Source organism: Haliotis rubra, unplaced genomic scaffold, assembly GCF_003918875.1.
Source record: "Haliotis rubra isolate DU_JTF1 unplaced genomic scaffold, ASM391887v1 Scf1245, whole genome shotgun sequence".
NCBI classification, from domain to species: domain Eukaryota; kingdom Metazoa; phylum Mollusca; class Gastropoda; order Lepetellida; family Haliotidae; genus Haliotis; species Haliotis rubra.
In genome coordinates, this window is record NW_025765165.1 from 150,384 (window position 1) to 171,937 (window position 21,554).

The 21,554-nt window shown below is 43.4% G+C and overlaps 1 protein-coding gene across 1 annotated transcript in view; it reads left to right on the forward strand.

Moving 5' to 3' along the window:
• LOC124266296 (BAI1-associated protein 3-like) overlaps nucleotides 1–21,554 on the forward strand; it is a gene marked incomplete at its 3' end in the record, with an annotated part of 222,224 nt that overhangs the window by 132,466 nt on the left and 68,204 nt on the right. Inside the window, 6 exon segments of the mRNA XM_046701113.1 lie at nucleotides 1,212–1,256; nucleotides 6,159–6,324; nucleotides 13,772–13,840; nucleotides 13,842–13,976; nucleotides 14,336–14,439; nucleotides 19,890–20,007. Of these exon segments, the coding sequence (XP_046557069.1) occupies nucleotides 1,212–1,256; nucleotides 6,159–6,324; nucleotides 13,772–13,840; nucleotides 13,842–13,976; nucleotides 14,336–14,439; nucleotides 19,890–20,007 (637 nt within the window).

Consider the following 21,554-nt stretch of genomic DNA (forward strand, 5'->3'; position numbering starts at 1 on the left):
TTCCTGAGAAAGAGTTGGATGCCTGATGACCCTTCAGGACTTCCCTCACAAGATGGTCTTGGTTGACAAACATCTGTTGGCACCCAGAGTTGCTCCAAACGAGTGCTTGTCGTGATGGGTTCAAGCCTCACATAATGGGCCAGTTTGCTATCTTCTGTTGGAGTGGTCTTCCTGGCTTGTGACTGTTTCTGTCCACTAATGACGGAGTGGCAGTAACCAAGCCTGATAGCCTTGACATGCCAGCTGCATGCATCTCAGTCCCTTCTCTCCTTGCCATGTTGAGGTGTATGCATTAAACAGATGCATGTTCACAAGTTTTATGCTTTTGTGCGACCAGGTACACTCTACATGGCTTCCTCAGCCAAAAGATAAGAATGCACAATGCCATTTAGAAAGTGGTCAAATGTAACATATGTTATATTTGGGATTACACTTTCTTAGTAAAGTACAGCTTTCGGCCGTGGGAGCCAGTTTACACTTATCAGAGGGGTACACAAGTCCACAATCTGGACTACCAGTTGTCCGACTTCCATTTTTGTGGAAGCCGCGGTGACTGAGTGGGTTAGGCGGTGAACTTTGTGTGCTGGTGATTACGTGCCTGACGCTGAGGATGTCAAAAGTACTAGAATCTGTACTTTACTAAGAAAGTGTAATCCCAAATATAACATATGTTACATTTGACCACTTTCTAAATGGCATTGTCTAATCAAAGAAAATGATACAAATGCAGCTGCTATTATGTTTTATGTTTCTACATATTATCTGATGGCATACCATTATCCAAGAGGTACCAAATGACAGATCATTTTTCATTTTCTGCGATTTTTTCAGAAATATTATGCCCCAAGATGTTGTGATGATTAATATCTCATTTACCACATTAACCACATATGTGAAATTTAAGATATGGCTTTGCTACTGATTCCTTCAAAATAAAACGGAAGCTTTTCAAACTTTGTATATCGAGAATGTATTTAGGGTCACTATGTTTTGGATGCCCCTCTCAGGGGCCCATATGTCCGACAGTATCAACGGTAACATAACAATTTATCTGTTAGTGTTAGAAGTCAGCTGTTCTTTTATCTGTTAGAAGTCAGCTGTTCATTATGTGTTAGTTTAAGAAGTCAGCTGTTCTTTCATCTGTTAGTGTTAGATGTTGTTATCAATGTAAATTTGAAAAGTTGACAAACATTTTCAATTTTCCTTAACAGTGACTTGGATTGTGTCCACACCGATCGGTTCCACCTGGACATCTGGTGAGTTGCGGGGATGAACGCCACCACAGTATGTGTGTCAGTGTGTGGGTGGAGCCTCGTGGGTAAGATGAATCATGACGGGGTGGAGACCAGAGGGGCTGAGGGCCCAAGGTCTGCATGTACAATTATGTACCATCTGTGTTTAACTGAGAAGTATTTGTTATCATTTCTCCTTATTCCACAGTACCATCTGTGTTTAACTGAGAAGTATTTGTTATCATTTCTCCTTATTCCACAGTAGCATCTGTGTTTAACTGAGAAGTATTTGTTATCATTTCTCCTTATACCACCTGTGTTTTAACTGAGAAGTGTTGTTATCATTTCTCCTTATTCCACAGTACCATCTGTGTTTAACTGAGAAGTATTTGTTATCATTTCTCCTTATTCCACAGTACCATCTGTGTTTAACTGAGAAGTATTTGTTATCATTTCTCCTTATTCCACAGTACCATCTGTGTTTAACTGAGAAGTATTTGTTATCATTTCTCCTTATTCCACAGTACCATCTGTGTTTAACTGAGAAGTATTTGTTATCATTTCTCCTTATTCCACAGTACCATCTGTGTAGTATTTGTTATCATTTCTCCTTATTCCACAGTACCATCTGTGTTTAACTGAGAAGTATTTGTTATCATTTCTCCTTATTCCACAGTACCATCTGTGTTGTTAACTGAGTACCAAGTATTTGTTATCATTTCTCCTTATTCCACAGTACCATCTGTGTTTAACTGAGAAGTATTTGTTATCATTTCTCCTTATTCCACAGTACCATCTGTGTTTAACTGAGAAGTATTTGTTATCATTTCTCCTTATTCCACAGTACCATCTGTGTTTAACTGAGAAGTATCATTTCTCCTTATTCCTGGTACCATCTGTGTAGTATTTGTTATCATTTCTCCTTATTCCACAGTACCATCTGTGTTTAACTGAGAAGTCATTTGTTATCATTTCTCCTTATTCCACAGTACCATTGTGTTTAACTGAGAAGTATTTGTTATCATTTCTCCTTATTCCACAGTATTCCATCATGTGTTTATTCCACTGTACCATCTGTGTTTGTTTTAAGAAGTATTTGTTATCATTTCTCCTTATTCCACAGTACCATCTGTGTTTAACTGAGAAGTATTTGTTATCATTTCTCCTTATTCCAAGTACCATCTGTGTTTAACTGAAGTATTTGTTATCATTTCTCCTTATTCCACAGTACCATCTGTGTTTAACTGAGTTTAATTTGTTAGATTTTATCCTTATTCCACAGTACCATCTGTGTTTAACTGAGAAGTATTTGTTATCATTTCTCCTTATTCCACAGTACCATCTGTGTTTAACTGAGAAGTATTTGTTATCATTTCTCCTTATTCCACAGTACCATCTGTGTTTAACTGAGAAGTATTTGTTATCATTTCTCCTTATTCCATTTCTCCTTATTCACAGTACCATCTGTGTTTAACTGAGAAGTAATTGTTACTCCTTATTCCACAGTACCATCTGTGTTTAACTGAGAAGTATTTGTTATCATTTCTCCTTATTCCACAGTACCATCTGTGTTTAACTGAGAAGTATTTGTTATCATTTCTCCTTATTCCACAGTACCATCTGTGTTTAACTGAGTTTAAAGTATTTGTTATCATTTCTCCTTATTCCACAGTACCATCTGTGTTTAACTGAGAAGTATTTGTTATCATTTCTCCTTATTCCACAGTACCATCTGTGTTTAACTGAGAAGTATTTGTTATCATTTCTCCTTATTCCACAGTACCATCTGTGTTTAACTGAGAAGTATTTGTTATCATTTCTCCTTATTCCACAGTACCATCTGTGTTTAACTGAGAAGTATTTGTTATCATTTCTCCTTATTCCACAGTACCATCTGTGTTTAACTGAGAAGTATTTGTTATCATTTCTCCTTATTCCACAGTACCATCTGTGTTTAACTGAGAAGTATTTGTTATCATTTCTCCTTATTCCACAGTACCACCTGTCTGTGTAATTGTTTATCCTTATTGAGAAGTATTTGTTATCATTTCTCCTTATTCCACAGTACCATCTGTGTTTAACTGAGAAGTATTTGTTATCATTTCTCCTTATTCCACAGTACCATCTGTGTTTAACTGAGAAGTATTTGTTATCATTTCTCCTTATTCCACAGTACCATCTGTGTTTAACTGAGAAGTATTTGTTATCATTTCTCCTTATTCCACAGTACCATTTGTGTTTAACTGAGAAGTATTTGTTATCATTTCTCCTTTTTCCACAGTACCATCTGTGTTTAACTGAGAAGTAATTGTTATCATTTATCCTTATTCCACAGTACCATCTGTGTAGTATTTGTTATCATTTCTCCTTATTCCACAGTACCATCTGTGTTTAACTGAGAAGTATTTGTTATCATTTCTCCTTTTTCCACAGTACCATCTGTGTTTAACTGAGAAGTAATTGTTATCATTTATCCTTATTCCACAGTACCATCTGTGTAGTATTTGTTATCATTTCTCCTTATTCCACAATACCATCTGTGTTTAACTGAGAAGTATTTGTTATCATTTCTTCTTATTTCACAGTACCATCTGTGTTTAACTGAGAAGTATTTGTTATCATTTATCCTTATTCCACAGTACCATCTGTGTAGTATTTGTTATCATTTCTCCTTATTCCACAGTACCATCTGTCTAGTATTTGTTATCATTTCTCCTTATTCCACAGTACCATCTGTGTTTAACTGAGAAATATTTGTTATCATTTCTCCTTATTCCACAGTACCATCCATGGCAATGGGAGACCGTCATCAGTTAGATCTGATACTGTAGGACAATAACATTGATTTACTGCATTCATGGAAACAGACACAAACTCACTACTGATGCTTATTGCAAACAAGTAAATGTATTGTACTAATCTTGGTTGTTTAAAAGATCAATACTATGTTTGTAGTAGAGTTGAGGAATATACTGCAGGTGGCTACATCTTGGTGTGGTTTACTGCAGCACGAATACTGTCCTTGTTTGTTGCTAGCTGAAGGTCTATATACTACTATCCTGATACAATTTCTCTCCATCTCACTGAAAATGATAAACTATTTGCAACAAGAAGATATTCAATACAGATATGTCTCAACTAATGTTATTTAATATCTTCATGGAGATATATTGTTTAACAGTATAGCAGCACATCTGACTGAGATTTGCATTAGTTGTTCAATGCCGTAGTGGCATACTGTATATCACACCATTCACCATCAAGAGCCAAAGTCAGTAATATCATGCTGCTTGGTTGGTTGGTTGGTTGGTTGGTTGTTTAATGCCGCACTCAGCAATATTGTAACCAGTCCTTCTTAAACACTAAATAGACAGTGCCAGTGGACAGGTTATTTGAATGTTTTTTTTCACCCGTTCATCAGGCTGGGTAGTTGTAAAATTAGACCGTCCAGCAGAGAACTAGCCCGTCTCGGGCTGTCGGACGGGTCTTATTTCATACACAGCTGAAGACCAATTGTAAACTGGATCTTCACGGGTTCAGTAATAACATGTGAATCCACCTCTAGTATTGGGACAAGCATTGACAACTCTCATTCTATCAACGCAACACTGTTGTGCTTGTTGAGGAAGTCCACAGTAAACCTTAATTTGCACAACATGGTTGCTGCTTTTGACACAAACAACGTCTAGCTGTAATGTGACTGTCTGTCAATTGGGGATTATCACATGGACGTGCAGGTTTCATCTGTGTAGCCGACTACAAATCAGCTGTTCACTCAGTCGAACACCTGTAGCTGTGATGACACAATTCCTACCCTGGTTTAGGACCATCACATAATGTAGCTGGCCTTCAGCTGTATTGCTACTGATATGGACCGGTAACCTTGTGATAGTAACACTGTTTAAGGGCTAGCTCTTAAACAAATCGTGCCCCGAACGTGTATTAGAAATATTAACGGAGATCATTCAGAAAACCCAGACAATCTTCGCTTCAATACAGACAACCAACACTATTCGAGATCTTAAGATTGAATTTGTAGGACTGAAACAATATTTTGACAGGTTTGGTTCACGCATGTAAACAAACCCGACTGGTATTCTGATAAAGTTTTATGCGTATCTTTCACTCACTGATTTGACTTTTTATGCGTATATATCAGAATTATCCATGCATATTTTAAGCAGATACACATCTATCTGGAGCCCTGATATGTTGGTGATGCTGTAATGTTGCTGATGTTGTAATGTTGCTGATGTTGTAATGTTGGTGATGCTGTAATGTTGCTGATGTTGTAATGTTGCTGATGCTGTAATGTTGGTGATGCTGTAATGTTGCTGATGCTGTAATGTTGGTGATGCTGTAATGTTGCTGATGCTGTAATGTTGGTGATGCTGTAATGTTGCTGATGTTGTAATGTTGGTGATGCTGTAATGTTGGTGATGCTGTAATGTTGCTGATGTTGTAATGTTGGTGATGCTGTAATGTTGCTGATGCTGTAATGTAATGTTGGTGATGCTGTAATGTTGTGATGCTGTAATGTTGGTGATGCTGTAATGTTGCTGATGCTGTAATGTTGCTGATGCTGTAATGATGCTGTAATGTTGGTGATGCTGTAATGTTGCTGATGTTGTAATGTTGGTGATGCTGTAATGTTGCTGATGCTGTAATGTTGGTGATGCTGTAATGTTGGTGATGCTGTAATGTTGGTGATGCTGTAATGTTGCTGATGCTGTAATGTTGGTGATGCTGTAATGTTGGTGATGCTGTAATGTTGCTGATGCTGTAATGTTGGTGATGCTGTAATGTTGCTGATGTTGTAATGTTGGTGATGCTGTAATGTTGCTGATGTTGTAATGTTGGTGATGCTGTAATGTTGCTGATGTTGTAATGTTGGTGATGCTGTAATGTTGCTGATGTTGTTGACAGGGATCATGATGAAGAGTTTTCTGTCATCGATGCTGCCAAGAGGTTGAATGAGGTGTCAGGCTTCAAGGGTCTCGGTCGTTTCTTCAAACAGATTGCTCAGTCAGCCCGCACCAAGAATGACAGCAGTATTGATGATTTCCTGGGCTGTGTGGATATTGGACTTGATGTAAGTTTGTAAGATAATTAACTTTCTCAACATCGTTAACCAGAGGCTTTTACTGCCATGACACTGAGTTCCCAGAGACTCTGAGGTCATAGATGGAGCCTATGTTTATCAAGGAAAACATTATTTCTACTACATGTCACACACACCAATATGAAAGGTCTTATCCTACTGTTACTACAACTTAAATAAGTTATTTTTAATGAAAATGCAAACTTACACATTCATAATGTCCAGATAAAGCACCAAGGAAGCAAAAAATGCAGCAATTTTATAACATGTCATAATATCCCCTTACCTTTTTCTTTTATATTTTCATTTTTACATAATCGGAATATTATTATAAAAAGATTTCTGAACTAATATGTATGGTAGTATATTTCCCAATATCAGTGGCTTTCCACTCGGTAACACATAACAGCGGGAAGTACCCAGTGACCTAAGGCAGCCAGTCATGTTACAGGAATGGATACCGTCCTCGTAAACAAAAACCTTTACATTTAGATGGAAGTTTGGGGTAAAATCATGCTATTCTGAACATGTTGTGCAAAACATAACTACCGTAAATATATCATGGACGTATCGTGCTAGGTTATGGCCTGTGATAAAATGTTTCATGCATATATTTTAGCATTAAACATTTGTCCGAGCGCAATCATCGTGTTGAAGCGCGAAGTTCGAGGCGACAAAAGCCAAGATGTCACTGACTTACATTACAGGATCTCACAAAACAGATGGAAATGGCAACTTATTACGTACATTTGACAACTTTTATGAGTACAGTTGTTGATGTTATTCTTCAGTTTGTTCAATTTGTTTGACTATTTCCTCGAAACATCGTTACTTTGCTCTTTGACAACTTTGATGTGGACCTGTTGCCGAAGCATGTGTCTGAGAATCGTCTTCTTCAATAACATTGGACAAAATAGTTTATAATTCTAATTTTGCTGATGATATATGGTCATTTGAAATATAGTAAGTTTTTCAGACATTGTGAAAAGTGATAGATTTAATAAATGAATCATATGTTAGGTAGCTTCTTAAAATTTGTATCATTTTGATGTGACTACTGCCTGGCCGGTAAACCGGCTTACGGTGTCTGGGGACTCGTGACGTCTTGGCTGTTTTCCTGTCTACGGTGTTGAATGGGTTAAGTACATAGCTGAAAGTAAAAGATTCTTCTGTTTACATATTCCATAGTTTTCTTCAGCTTGCTGAGATATATCCAGATCTGCATTGCTTGCTGATCTTCCACCAAAAGTTGTAGCTAAAATTTTCGAATTCGAATGAAGTTTTCCTTTTCCTGCTATTGTAGTTACAAGCCATGTTATGGTTGTGTGGAGTTACCTTGAGTTTCCCTGAACACACATACCAGTGGAAGAAAACTGAATGCTTAGTTTAATCTTTTTGTGGGTGTGTACATGTCTGCGCTTGTAGCTGTGTAAGTGTTGAAAGTGGTACCAAGTACAGATTGTCATCTTAGAGCTGTGTGTGTGTAACAGCGGTATCACGTCAAGATTTGAGAACAGACGAATACTTGTAAGGGGTTCAGGGATTTATTGTCTTGGATGATGGATCAGGTGATAAAACCCTTGAAACAAAACATAAACATCTCAAATTACTGGTATACAGCAACAAGTACATGGTAAACATATAATTATATTTAACATTTTCTGTACACCACAAGGGTTACTTAATGTAAGTATAAATATGAGCCTATCTAACAAATTACAGACATACAGATGAAAATCTGATATGTAACATAACATTAAGAACATAACCCATGCATTTACTAACCTTGTCTCAGGGACGCAGGTGATCCACAGTCTAAACCACCAGTGGCAAATGAGTGCTTCAAAGACCTAATAATAAAATAACACAATTAAATACAATCTATATTACACACACGCACGCACGCACGCACACACACACACAAAAGCACACACATATGCACAAAAGCACACACATATGCACACGCACACACACACACAAACACACACTCTTTCTCATGTCATCCATAATATGTACCTAATCTACAATGTATACACTATAGTCTACATTAACCAAACGTGTAATAATTATAATACATAACAGTGTCATGATATTGAGCATATAAACTATTTACATCATATTAGCATGTAGATGATATAACAACACATAATATATTTCAGACATATGATTAAAATGATGAAACTAACTAGACTCAAACATCAATTTTTCCTTATCCTGACTCATGCTTAATTGCTTGTCTTCTTCTTCTTGCGAACTATAGTGGAACACTTGAATCCCCTTTTGAAGCTCCCTTAAAAAAAAGTGGAGGTAAAATCACTCACCTCAGTAGTCTCCCTTTACCCCATCTTTGGTGCCAAAAGTTGGTCACATGATCAGCCATGCTTGACACTCTCCCCTTCTTCACCCTAGTGGACGGTTGTGAGAGCGCCTGGGTCCCCTATACGGCATATATCCTTTGAATTTTAGGCTTTTATACTAAATTAAGATGTATAAGGGCTTTAGCAAGGATTTACCAAGTCGTCTGTGGGGGCAACGAAGAAGTCGAGGTCCTTCGCCGCAGATATCAACCCATCAGACGGAGCAGATGTTTACGATGAGCCGCCGATCCTCATCTCTGAAGTACCGGTGAGGAAGAAGACGAGATCTTCTTCTACACTGACGTCAGTAACTATATCAACGCAATCAGACGTCTTATCTACGCAGACTGCAGATACCAGGGAGGACAGGCAGTCCTTAGATGACACAACAGCAGTTATCAGCGAGACCTTCAACCCGGGCATCTTTATGCAGCAGTTTACCCAGCAGATGATGGACCTGATGGAACGAAGGTTTCGCACAGGAGAAGACTGCAGAGAAGCAAGGAGGACGAGCATCGTCTACACCTCATCGGGATGAAGGAAGCAACCTGCGTGAAGGGAACATTCATGAAGAAGACAGCACTCCTGACAGCAACACTCGTGACGGCACTCGCAAAGGCATTCGCGGAAGAACAACTCATGAAGACACTCATGGAGACAACAGTCGAGAAGACAGCATCTGCGAAGGCATTCATGAAGGAAGGAACAAGTATGAAGAGGCTCCTGCAATAGACGAGGAGCATTCGCGAAGGCATCGCAGATCATCCTCATCCTCGGACTCAGACAATCATCAGAGGTCTGCGGGACGTCCCATAGAAGAGAGAATACACCTTCACAAAGGCATACAGCTCACAGAGACAGATCACATTCGCGCAGGTCTTCAGAAAGGTCTTCATGGTCGTCGCCAAGCAGATACAGATCACCTACCACATCTCCAGGAAGGCACTCACGAGTGCCTTCGTGCAGGCTTACACATAGATCTCCACCTAGAGATCAGGACCAACGGCAACGATCTTCAGAACAAGACACATCTAAACCTGAAGATGATGGGGGAATTATTTTCTCCAACACAGAGATTAAATCCTGGATGGCTAATGGTCTGGAGCTTGCATCACCATCTAAAGAGAATAATGAAGCATACACATACATGATGTCTAACAACGATTTTGACACGCTGACGCTGCCACCCATGGACCCTGTATTGGACGTCCCAGACAACCTCAGTTCAGCCTTCAAGAAGGCAACGAAGTATCAAAGTCAAAGCATTCCACCTTTTAATGCCAAGAGATTTTCACTACACCACATGGAACCATTCATAAAGGCCCCAAACATAGATGAAAATTATAAACTCATCAATGACGCTCGCATCAGGACTTATAAAGTGGAGGACAAGAAGCTAGCGCAACTAGACACAACCACTAGACGTACCTTCTTTGGTTTAGCCAGATCAAGAGCCATCAACGAAACCCTAATTGCGAAGTTTGCAAACTCAACATCTGAAGAAGATCGAATGATCTACTCAGCCTTACTGACCCACAGGAAAGACCAACAGTTCATGTCAGAACATTTAACATCTACATCGGCGGGATTAAAGCTGCTAAGAAGACAAGGTCTACTATCATCTTGTAAATGGAGTGAGAAGTTCACCAAACCGTTATTCAGAGCTCCATGGGCAGCAACGAATATCTTCGCAGGGGAGATTGAGGACGTGGCAAAAGAAGTTCTGAAGGAGTCCAGAGAAGTCATGATGATCAACTGGCCAGCTTTATCAGACAGACATCACAGCACTACTCTGGCAAATCTAAAGTTGCAGGAATTCAGAGAGCTAGAGACAAGAAATATGGCACTTCCAAGGGATATAAGGATTATTTTCGTCGCCCCACCGGAGCTCCTAGAGGTAACCCCGGAAGAGGCAGAGGATTCAGAGGTGCCAGGAACTTTAGACGTTGATGGACAGGGTCGAAACGACTGGAGTCTTCCACCCCCAACCGTTCCCGTACAACCCTCACCAGTGGGTGGACGCCTACAACTTTACTGGAAGAATTGGGGAATTCTACGAGACGAGTATGTATCCCAGATACTACACAGAGGATACAAGATAGAACTGCAAGCAGTTCCACCTTTAACAAGCACTCCTCAGATGTACAACAGAAGGAGAAATTACTCGATGTCATTACAACTCTACTCGACAAGAAGGCAGTCGAAGAAATAAAAATCGTCACACCCGGTTTTTACTCCCAATTTTTCTAGTTCCAAAGAAAAATTCCAAGGAAAAGTTTCGACTGATTTACAACATGAAGAAATTCAACCAGGATTATCTAAGAAGGCCCGCAAGATTCAAAATGGTACATCTTCCACAACTCAGACAGATCATCCGTCCGTCAGATTATCTAGCCAGCATAGATCTTCACATCCCAATACATCAGGACTCAAGGAGATACCTCAGATTCCTATTCAACAGACGTCACTACCAGTGGAAGGTACTACCGTTTGGAATATCGTCGGCCCCTGGTTGTTTACTCGAGTGACAAAGCCCATCATCAGTTACCTACATCATCAAGGTCTACGCAGTGCGTTTTACCTAGACGACGGGATTCAAGCTCATCAAGATCCCAATCTACTCAGACGGCAACTGACATTTACAATCAAACTACTCACTCAACTAGGATGGTTAGTAAATCATCTCAAATCGGAATTGGAACCTACACAGGATCTACAATTCCTAGGAGTATGAATCGTCACTTCAACGAATTGACTACTAGTCCCGGAGGACCGTTGGATCAAGATACAACAGATGATATCACAAACACTACTCTCTCCGTTACCACTACGAGAGTGGCAGAGTCTACTAGGTCTCCTCACGTCAGCACAAGACATGACACGCCGAGGCAGATTACTTTTGCGGCCACTACAAGTGTTTGTGAACGATCATCTAGACAGTCTGGATCCATTTGTAGTACCGAACGAACTAAAACCATACCTATTATGGTGGGCACGGAAGTCGAATGTCTGCGCAGGAACCTACTTAGCAGAGCCGAAATCCAACATTCATCTCTACGCAGATGCGTCCCTTCAAGGATGGGGAGCTCATTTAAACAACAAAGTGGCATCGGGGAAGTGGTCAAATCATGAGTTGAAAGCAGTTATAAACGCCTTACTACACTGGTCCAGCATGCTAAGGGACGCTCAACTGATGATCCATACGGACAACTCCACAGTGGCGTTTTACATCAACAAACAAGGGTCAACAAGATCAAGGAGCATGTTGGACCTCAGCTTTCAACTATTCAGCATAGTAGACAACCTGAACATCGACATAAAAGCATCACACATTCCCGGAGCCAGAAATGTGATAGCAGACACCCTATCCCGTCCTATGAATCCATCACCGACGGAGTGGATGTTACATCCACAGGCATTCAGGGACATCATTCGGACTGTAGGATCCCCACTGGTAGATTTGTTTGCAACCAAGTTCAACAAACAACTACCAACATTCGTCTCTCCGGTTCCAGATCCTCAAGCATGGGCAACAGATGCTCTAAGCATATCTTGGGAAAGACTAAACGCTCACGCGTTCCCTCCACCAGCGTTAATACCGAAGGTATTACAGAAAATCAAGGTGACGAACAAGTTACAACTGAGTTTGGTCGCGCCTTTTTGGCCAGCGAGAGAGTGGTTCCCCAACCTCATACAAGATATAGGAAATCCAATCCTACAACTTCCAAAGTGGCCAAATCTACTGATTCATCCACACTCCAAGCAAGTACACAGAAACCCAACAATGTTTCAGTTACACGCATGGAGCGTATCACGACTTGCTTGAAGAAAAGAGGATATTCAACCAGAGCGGCCAAAGCAGTAACTTCAGCCTGTACCTTGTATGATGACAAAAGGCAAAGTTTTGAGAAATATGCACGGAATAAAGGCTTCACTGCGATGGAAGCAACACATCCTCAAGTGGCGGAATATCATCTCAGACAGACAGATTTTCCCTGCAAATCCAAGTGTCGGGCTCGAATATACGGAGAGAGTGACAAGCATGGCTGATCATGTGACCAACTTTTTGCTCCAAAGATGGGGTAAAGGGAGACTGCTGGGGTGAGTGATTTTACGTCCACCTTTTTGAAGGGAGCTTCAAAAGGGGATTCAAGTGTTCCACTATAGTTCGCAAGAAGAAGACAAGCAATTAAGCATGATTCAGGATGAGTATAAAATATCAATTTTAATCAGAAAATTACATTATCCTAACATCCTTATGATAATATACATACAAAGACATCTAAAGTAACTTACCCCACAGTGCAGTGCTGTGATAAAGGAGACAGAGTTGAAATTGTAGCAGTCAAGAGTTGAAATTGTAGCAGTGACCAGGTACCAGGTACCAGGTACAGATTGTCATCTTGGAGCTGTGTGTGTTTGTTACATCTTGGAGCTCTGTGTGTCGGTTACATCTTGGAGCTGTGTGTGTGTGTTACAGAACATCTATCAGTTGGGCTGGACCAGTGGTACCAGATACACATTGTCACCTTGGAGCTGTGTGTTACATCTTGGAGCTGTGTGTGTGTTACATCTTGGAGCTGTGTGTGTGTGTGTTACATCTTGGAGCTGTGTGTGTGTGTTACATCTTGGAGCTGTGTGTTACATCTTGGAGCTGTGTGTGTGTTACATCTTGGAGCTGTGTGTGTGTGTTACATCTTGGAGCTGTTTCTTACATCTTGGAGCTCTGTGTGTGTGTTACATCTTGGAGCTGTGTGTGTGAATGTTACAGAACATCTATCAGTTTGGCTGGACCAGTGGTACCAGGTACAGATTGTCATCTTGGAGCTGTGTGTTACATCTTGGAGCTGTGTGTGTGTGTGTTGTGTGTTACAGAACATCTATCAGTTGGGCTGGACCAGTGGTACCAGGTACAGATTGTCATCTTGTAGCTGTGTGTTTCATCTTAGAGCTGTGTGTGTGTGTGTGTGTGTGTGTTACAGAACATCTATCAGTTGGGCTGGATCAGTGGTACCAGGTACAGATTGTCATCTTGGAACTGTGTGTTACATCTTAGAGCTGTGTGTGTATGTGTGTTGCAGAACATTCCATCAGTTGGGCTGGACCAGTGGTACCAACTGCAAGGTAGATCTTCCAAGTCCAATATACAGGGGGGAGATCCACTTGAAGCTGAAGCTGGCTACACGTGAAGATCGGGGTATCCCTGAGGATGACAACTGGACAGACGTCAAACAACATGAAGATCTTATGTGTATATTTATTGAACATGAAGTCAGAAAATTTAATGTAAGTTTTCAGATGCAAGTCAATTTTACAGTTTTCTGTACAAGAGTTAAAGTATTGTACCACAGGTTCTATCTAACTGCCAGATTGCACAGGACTCGAGTATTATAGGACCGCTTCATATCTATGTGATTTTACAAAATTCTGATCTTTTTCGAACATGGGCTACATATTTTAATATAATTTTCTGTCATTTTGTGATTTGTTATACATATTCTTTTTCCCTCATATTACCTTTCTGGTTTAAATACATGCAAGTGTGTCATATTTGTAACCATAGCGACATTACTGTTGAAGTGGATGTATGTTTTACAGTTCAGGCCACACATGATTGTCCCCACTTGTTTTGTGTTACTTACCAGGACCCTTCCTTCAAGTGGTCGGGAGACTTGCCCCAGGCAGCTCTCACTATCCTCCATCAGCATGCCATACAGGGGGACGTCACAGAGGTGCAGCAGGCCGTCTGGTGAGTTGTGATCAGCCCTACTCTATTGCCAGGTCCCCCTCTCCTTTCTTGTCACCCCTTCTTCCCCTCATACTCTCCAACCTAAAGCCTCACCCTCACCCACTTCCACACCCACACCCACACCCACACCCACACCCTTCACCCTCACCCACACCCACACCCACCCTCACCCTCACCCTCACCCTCACCCTCACCCATGCCCACACCCACACATCACCCTCAATTTCACCCCTCACCCACACCCTCACCCCTCTCACCCTCACCCTCACCCACACCAACACCAACACCCACACCAACATTCCTACCTCAACCACCTTCCCACCCTCACCCTCACCCATGCCCACACCCACACCCACACCCACACACCCACACCCACACCCACACCTCACCCCACCCTCACCTCACCTTCACCCCCTCACTCCCTCACCACCTCAATCCTCACCCTCACCCGAGACCAATCGCATACCTTTACTTTTCACCGCATTTTACACCGGTTTCATAATCGTTAATCGAATTTCTATACTTAATCTTACGACCGATGGCGACCGACTTCCATCACCGCATTAATCAGACACCTTTAATGACCTTTAATCCCTTTAACTACTGGCGACTTTCATCATTAATTTTATTATTCCGAGCACTGCATTTGGCGATTCCATAATCGGCCTCTTCATCGACATCACGGCGACCTTTAATCACGATTCCACGGCGACTCCTTTGCCACCGACGAGACCCCAGCGGACCCTTTATCGACTTCTTTTACCGATTTTCACGACATCACTTCCAGATTCATACCGCATTTCGACCTTTCATCGACACCTTTAACGATTTCTATTAATTCCTTTACCGAGACCGATGACTCGATCGCATTTCTCGACTTTTCATCGCATTAATCGACGACTTTCCGAGACTTTACCGCGACTTCGAATCGCATAATCGATTTATGACTTCATCGATTCTATGACCGACCTTTCGCATCGATTTTCGAGATCAGAGACCTTACACGATTAACGACTTTCGCGACCGACGATGACCTTTAATGACGACTTCTTTATCGACTTATTAACCTTTCATCGACACCTTTAACCTTCATCAATTTGTTTTTACCTTTCACTTCTCTACTCCTTTGCACTCACCTATTTCATACCCGCATCATTTCGACTTCCTTTTCACCGATTGACTTTCATCGAAGATTCCACTTCCTTTTACCGACTTTCCGATGACTTTTACCGATTTCTGATTTCCTTTACCGAAGATTACTTCCATCGACTTTCGTCGACTTTCTCGAGACTCTCAACAGATCGACTTTTACCGAGACGATTTCCTTTATCATTTCGATTTCATCGAAAGATCATACCTTTACCGAAGATCTTATATCACTTCCTTTACCGATTTCGATAGACTTTGCACGAGACTCTGATCCTTAATGACTTCTTTAACGACTTCGACGACTCCTTTTTTATCGAGCATCAGATTTTCGAGACGTGAGATACTGCATTTTCGTATGACGAGACGACTATTTCTTTTATCGAGACGATGACTTTTAATGACGACTTTAATTTTACGACCTTTCGCGACGATTTCGAGATCGTGATATCGATTTTCGATTCTTTACCGAGATCAGGATGACAGACTTCATCGGGGAGATTCCAGTGATGACTTTATAACGACTTTACACTTTAATCCAGACGTTCACATCTTTAACGAGATTCACCAGATCTTATTAATGAAAGATCTGAGCATCACGACGAGATCTCTCACGAGATCTGCATTCCCGCATCGAGGATTCATACCGATTAGATCTTATCGCATGACGATTTTCTCGATTTAAGATCTTATATCAGACCTTCGACTTCACGACACTCAGATTTCTATGACTCCATACTCGATTTCGAGATCGAGACTTTTACCGAGATCTCTTTACTCTTCCGGACCGAGATCGACGATATCGATGACGAGACTTTCATCGATTGCCATCGACGACGACGACCTTTACCTTTAATCGACTGCATGAAGACCGACCGAGACTCAATTTGCATGATTCCCCACCTGACCGCTAATCGACGAGACCGATAATCGGTGACCTTCATCTTTAATCGATCCTTTACCCTTTGCTTTCACGCATCTTTACCTTTGCCACCGACGCCATTGACGATACCTTTACCTTAATGAGACCGACGACTTGACCTTTACCTTTACCTTTCACTTCACATCTTTTCACCTTTACCTCGACCCTTTATCTCACATCGGATTTACATCTTAAACCTACACCGCACCCACTTCCTTTACTTTACGACCGACTTTAATCGGCGACCGTACCAATCTACACCCATTACCCAATTCACACCTCACCTCGCACTTCGCCCTTCACCTCTACCCTACTTACACCCACGCACTTCACACCCTTTCACCGGATAATCTGCCATTTCCACACCTCACCACACCCACACACACCTCACCACTTCCACACCTACAATCTCACCCACTTCCACACCCTACCCACTCCTCTAACCCTCACCCACTTCCCTTTTCAACCACGCACACCTCACCCACACCAACTCTACATCCATATCCACATCCACTTCCCGCACTTCACCCACTTCCACACCCACACCCACCTCTACACCCTCACCCACTTCCACACCCCCACACCTTGTTTTGCTTTTGTGATTTGTGCTGATTTATTGTTTATTGTGATGATGATATGTTTTTTAGTGATTGTTAATCTTTTTCCTAGTTTTGATCAATGCATTTACACCTACACTTCCATACTCTATACTCAATAATTTATATCTACAATTTATCTTAATTTACATCTACGCTTATCTTAATTTACACTTTACTCTGGCATTCTTTACCTTTCCGGATCTCGAGCACTGCATTTCTAATTTATACCTTTACCTTTATCTTATCTCTTTATTCCTTACCTACTTCGCTTATTAATTTGTTAACGCATTTCTGAGCATCGACATCGCATTTCTATGACTTAATTCCATTTTCTTTACTGGCATCGCATTTCTATTACTCCATTACCTAATACTCCACACTAATCTCCAATTCCAATCAATCTCTCGACCCATTTATTAATTTATTTATGACTTTACTTCCATAATTTATACCTTTTACCGATGAGCATCGAGACCGGTTTTGAGATTACTCTTTACCGATGAGACTTTACTTTATCATTTTTAACGACACTTTTTACGAGACCATTTATGACGACTTTAATGCATTTATGACCGAGACGCATCAGATGACCAGATTTACACTTTACGCATTTTCTGAGACGAGAGACTTCGAAAAAGCGAGATGATGGATGTTGAGGTTTGCGGTGGATGAATTTTTCTCGAAGCCGCGACTACCGGCGATCCATACTTTAATATCGTGAGCACTTGCAGACGCATATCTATACCTTTTACTCTATTATCTCTTACTCGAATTTTATTTTCTATGACGAGATCTCACTTCGACCGACACGCATTTCTATACTCAGTATTTTACATTTATATTTATACCTTTGATTTTATCGGATGATCTCTTTCGCTTTTCGCTTGAACTCTTACTCACTACACCTCACCTATTAATTCTCACAATTCTCACACACGCCATACCTACACTTCTCACTCCTCACTCCACACCTACTTCACTGCCCACTTCATACCACACCTACCCTCACTCTAGCATCTCACTCCTATCTCACCCACACCCACTCTACACCCACACACTTCCACACTTCACACCTACTTCTCACTCTACACCTCCACTTACACCTACACTCCACAATTCCACTCACCTCCATAATTTCTCACCTCTCTACCCACACTGCCATCTCACTTCCTTAAATCTTAATTTTCACACTCTGTACACCCACTCCCCAGCACCCCACTCTAAGCACCTCCATTCTCCCACACCCACTTCCACACCCCACACCCACACCTCTTCCCCACTTCCACACCTACACCTCACTTCCCACACCCTCACCCCATCACTCCCACACACCCCACACCCACACCCTAACCTCACCCATTCCCACAACCACTTCCCACACCCTCACCCACACCCACACCCACACACCCACTTCCCACACCCACACCCATCCCTTCCCTACACATCCACACCCACTTCCACACCTCCCTCACCCACACCCACCTCCACACCTACATCCTCACCCACTTCCCCACCCACACCCACACCCCACACCCACACCCTCACCCACTTCCACACCCACACCCACTTCCCACCCTCACATCTCACCCCTCACTCCACTTCCACACATCTCTTCCTCACCCACACCTACTCAACCACTTCCCACACCCACACCCACTTCCACTTCCACACCCACTTCCCTCTCACCCACTTCCACCTCCACACCCACTTCCCACACCCACACCCCACTTCCCACACCCTCACCCACTCCACACCTCACACCCTGCTTTTCTGTATTGTGATTGTTGATTTTATTGCCTGGTTGGTGTGTGGATGGATGTCAAGAGGATATGCTCTGCGTTTAGTGATTGTTGAATCTCTTCCCCAGTCTGCTGGATCACCCACACCCACAAATACCCACATCCACACCCACATCCACACCTCACCCACATCCCACTCCACCCACCCTCACTCCCACATCCTCACTCCTCACCCACTTCCCACACCTACATCGACCACACCTACACCTTCGACCCACACCCACTACCACAACCTCACACCCACACCCTCGCCCTCACCCTCGACTCACACTACATCCTCACTTCCTCACCCACCCTCACCCACCACACTCACCCACACCCACTTCCACACACACACCCTCACCCTCACCCCCACCCCACTTCCACACCCCACTTCCACACCCACTTCCCACTCACACCCTCACCCACACCCACATCCTCACCCTCACCCTCATCCCTCACCCACACCCACTTCCACACCCACACCCACTTCCACACTCACACCCACTCACCCTCACCTCACACCCACTTCCACTTCCACACCCACTTTCACACACCACACCCACCTCACCCCACACCCACTTCCCACACCCATTTCACACCACACCCACTTCCACACCCACTCACCCACACCCACACCCCACCCACTTCACACACCTACACCCACACCCACTCCACCCTCACTCCACTTCCACACCCTCACCCACACCCTAACCCTCACCCATTCCTCAACCACTTACACACCCTCACCCACACCCACACCCACTTCCACACCCACACAAACTTCCACATCCACACCCACTTCCACTCCCTCACCCACACCCACTTCCACACCCACACCCACACCCACACCCACACCCACACCCACTTCCACACCCTCACCCACTTCCACACTCACACCCTGCTTTTCTGTATTGTGATTGTTGATTTTATTGCCCAAGGTTGGTGTGGATGGATGTCAATGAGGATATGCTCGTTTAGTGATTGTTGAATCTCTTTCCCCAGTCGCTGGATGGCCCACAGCCGCCAGCATGCCAAATACCCACTCTCCTACAACCTGCTCCTGGCTCACCTGACCAACCTTGACAAGGTGTGGAAGCCCGCCACTCTCTCCAGGGATGAGGTGAGTCCTTCTGCTCTCACCAGGGATGAGGTGAGTCCTTCTGCTCTCTCCAGGGAGTTGGTGAGTTCTTCCGCTCTCTCCAGGGATGAGGTGAGTCCTTCTGCTCTCTCCAGGGATGAGGTGAGTCCTTCTGCTCTCTCCAGGTCGTTGGTGAGTCCTTCCGCTCTCTCCTGGGATGAGGTGAGTCCTTCCGCTCTCTCCAGGGATGAGGTGAGTCCTTCTGTTCTTTCTAGGCATGAGGTGAGTCCTTCCGCTCTCTCCAGGGAGTTGGTGAGTCCTTCTGCTCTCTCCAGGGAGTTGGTGAGTCCTTCTGCTCTCTCCTGGGATGAGGTGAGTCCTTCCGCTCTCTCCAGGGATGAGGTGAGTCCTTCCGCTCTCTCCAGGGATGAGGTGAGTCCTTCTGTTCTTTCTAGGCATGAGGTGAGTCCTTCTGCTCTCTCCAGGGAGTTGGTGAGTCCTTCTGCTCTCTCCAGGGAGTTGGTGAGTCCTTCTGCTCTCTCCAGGTATGAGGTGAGTCCTTCTGCTCTTTCTAGGCATGAGGTGAGTTCTTCCGCTCTCTCCATGGAGTTGGTGACTCCTTCTGCTCTCTCCAGGGAGTTGGTGAGCCCTTCTGCTCTCTCCTGGGATGAGGTGAGTCCTTCCGCTCTCTCCAGGGATGAGGTGAGTCCTTCCGCTCTCTCCAGGATGAGGTGAGTCCTTCTGTTCTTTCTAGGCATGAGGTGAGTCCTTCTGCTCTCTCCAGGGATGAGGTGAGTCCTTCTGCTCTCTCCAGGGAGTTGGTGAGTCCTTCCGCTCTCTCCAGGGATGAGGTGAGTCCTTCTGCTCTCTCCAGGGATGAGGTGAGTCCTTCTGCTCTCTCCAGGTCGTTGGTGAGTCCTTCCGCTCTCTCCAGGGATGAGGTGAGTCCTTCCTCTCTCTCCAGGGATGAGGTGAGTCCTTCTGTTCTTTCTAGGCATGAGGTGAGTCCTTCCGCTCTCTCCAGGGAGTTGGTGAGTCCTTCTGCTCTCTCCAGGGAGTTGGTGAGTCCTTTTGCTCTCTCCTGGGATGAAGTGAGTCCTTCCGCTCTCTCCAGGGATGAGGTGAGTCCTTCCTGCTCTCTCCAGGGATGAGGTGAGTCCTTCTGCTCTTTCTAGGCATGAGGTGAGTCCTTCCGCTCTCTCCAGGGAGTTGGTGAGTCCTTCTGCTCTTTCCAGGGATGAGGTGAGTCCTTCTGCTCTCTCCAGGTATGAGGTGAGTCCTCTGCCTTTCTAGGCATGAGGTGAGTTCTTCCGCTCTCTCCATGGAGTTGGTGAGTCCTTCTGCTCTCTCCAGGGATGAGGTGAGTCCTTCTGCTCTCTCCAGGGATGAGGTGAGTCCTTCTGCTCTCTCCAGGGATGAGGTGAGTCCTTCTGCTCTCTCCAGGTATGAGGTGAGTCCTGCTCTCTCCAGGCATGAGGTGAGTCCTTCTACTCTCTCCAGGGAGTTGGTGAGTCCTTCCGCTCTTTCCAGATATGAGGTAAGTCCTGCTCTCTCCAGGGAGTTGGTGAGTCCTTCTGCTCTCTCCAGGG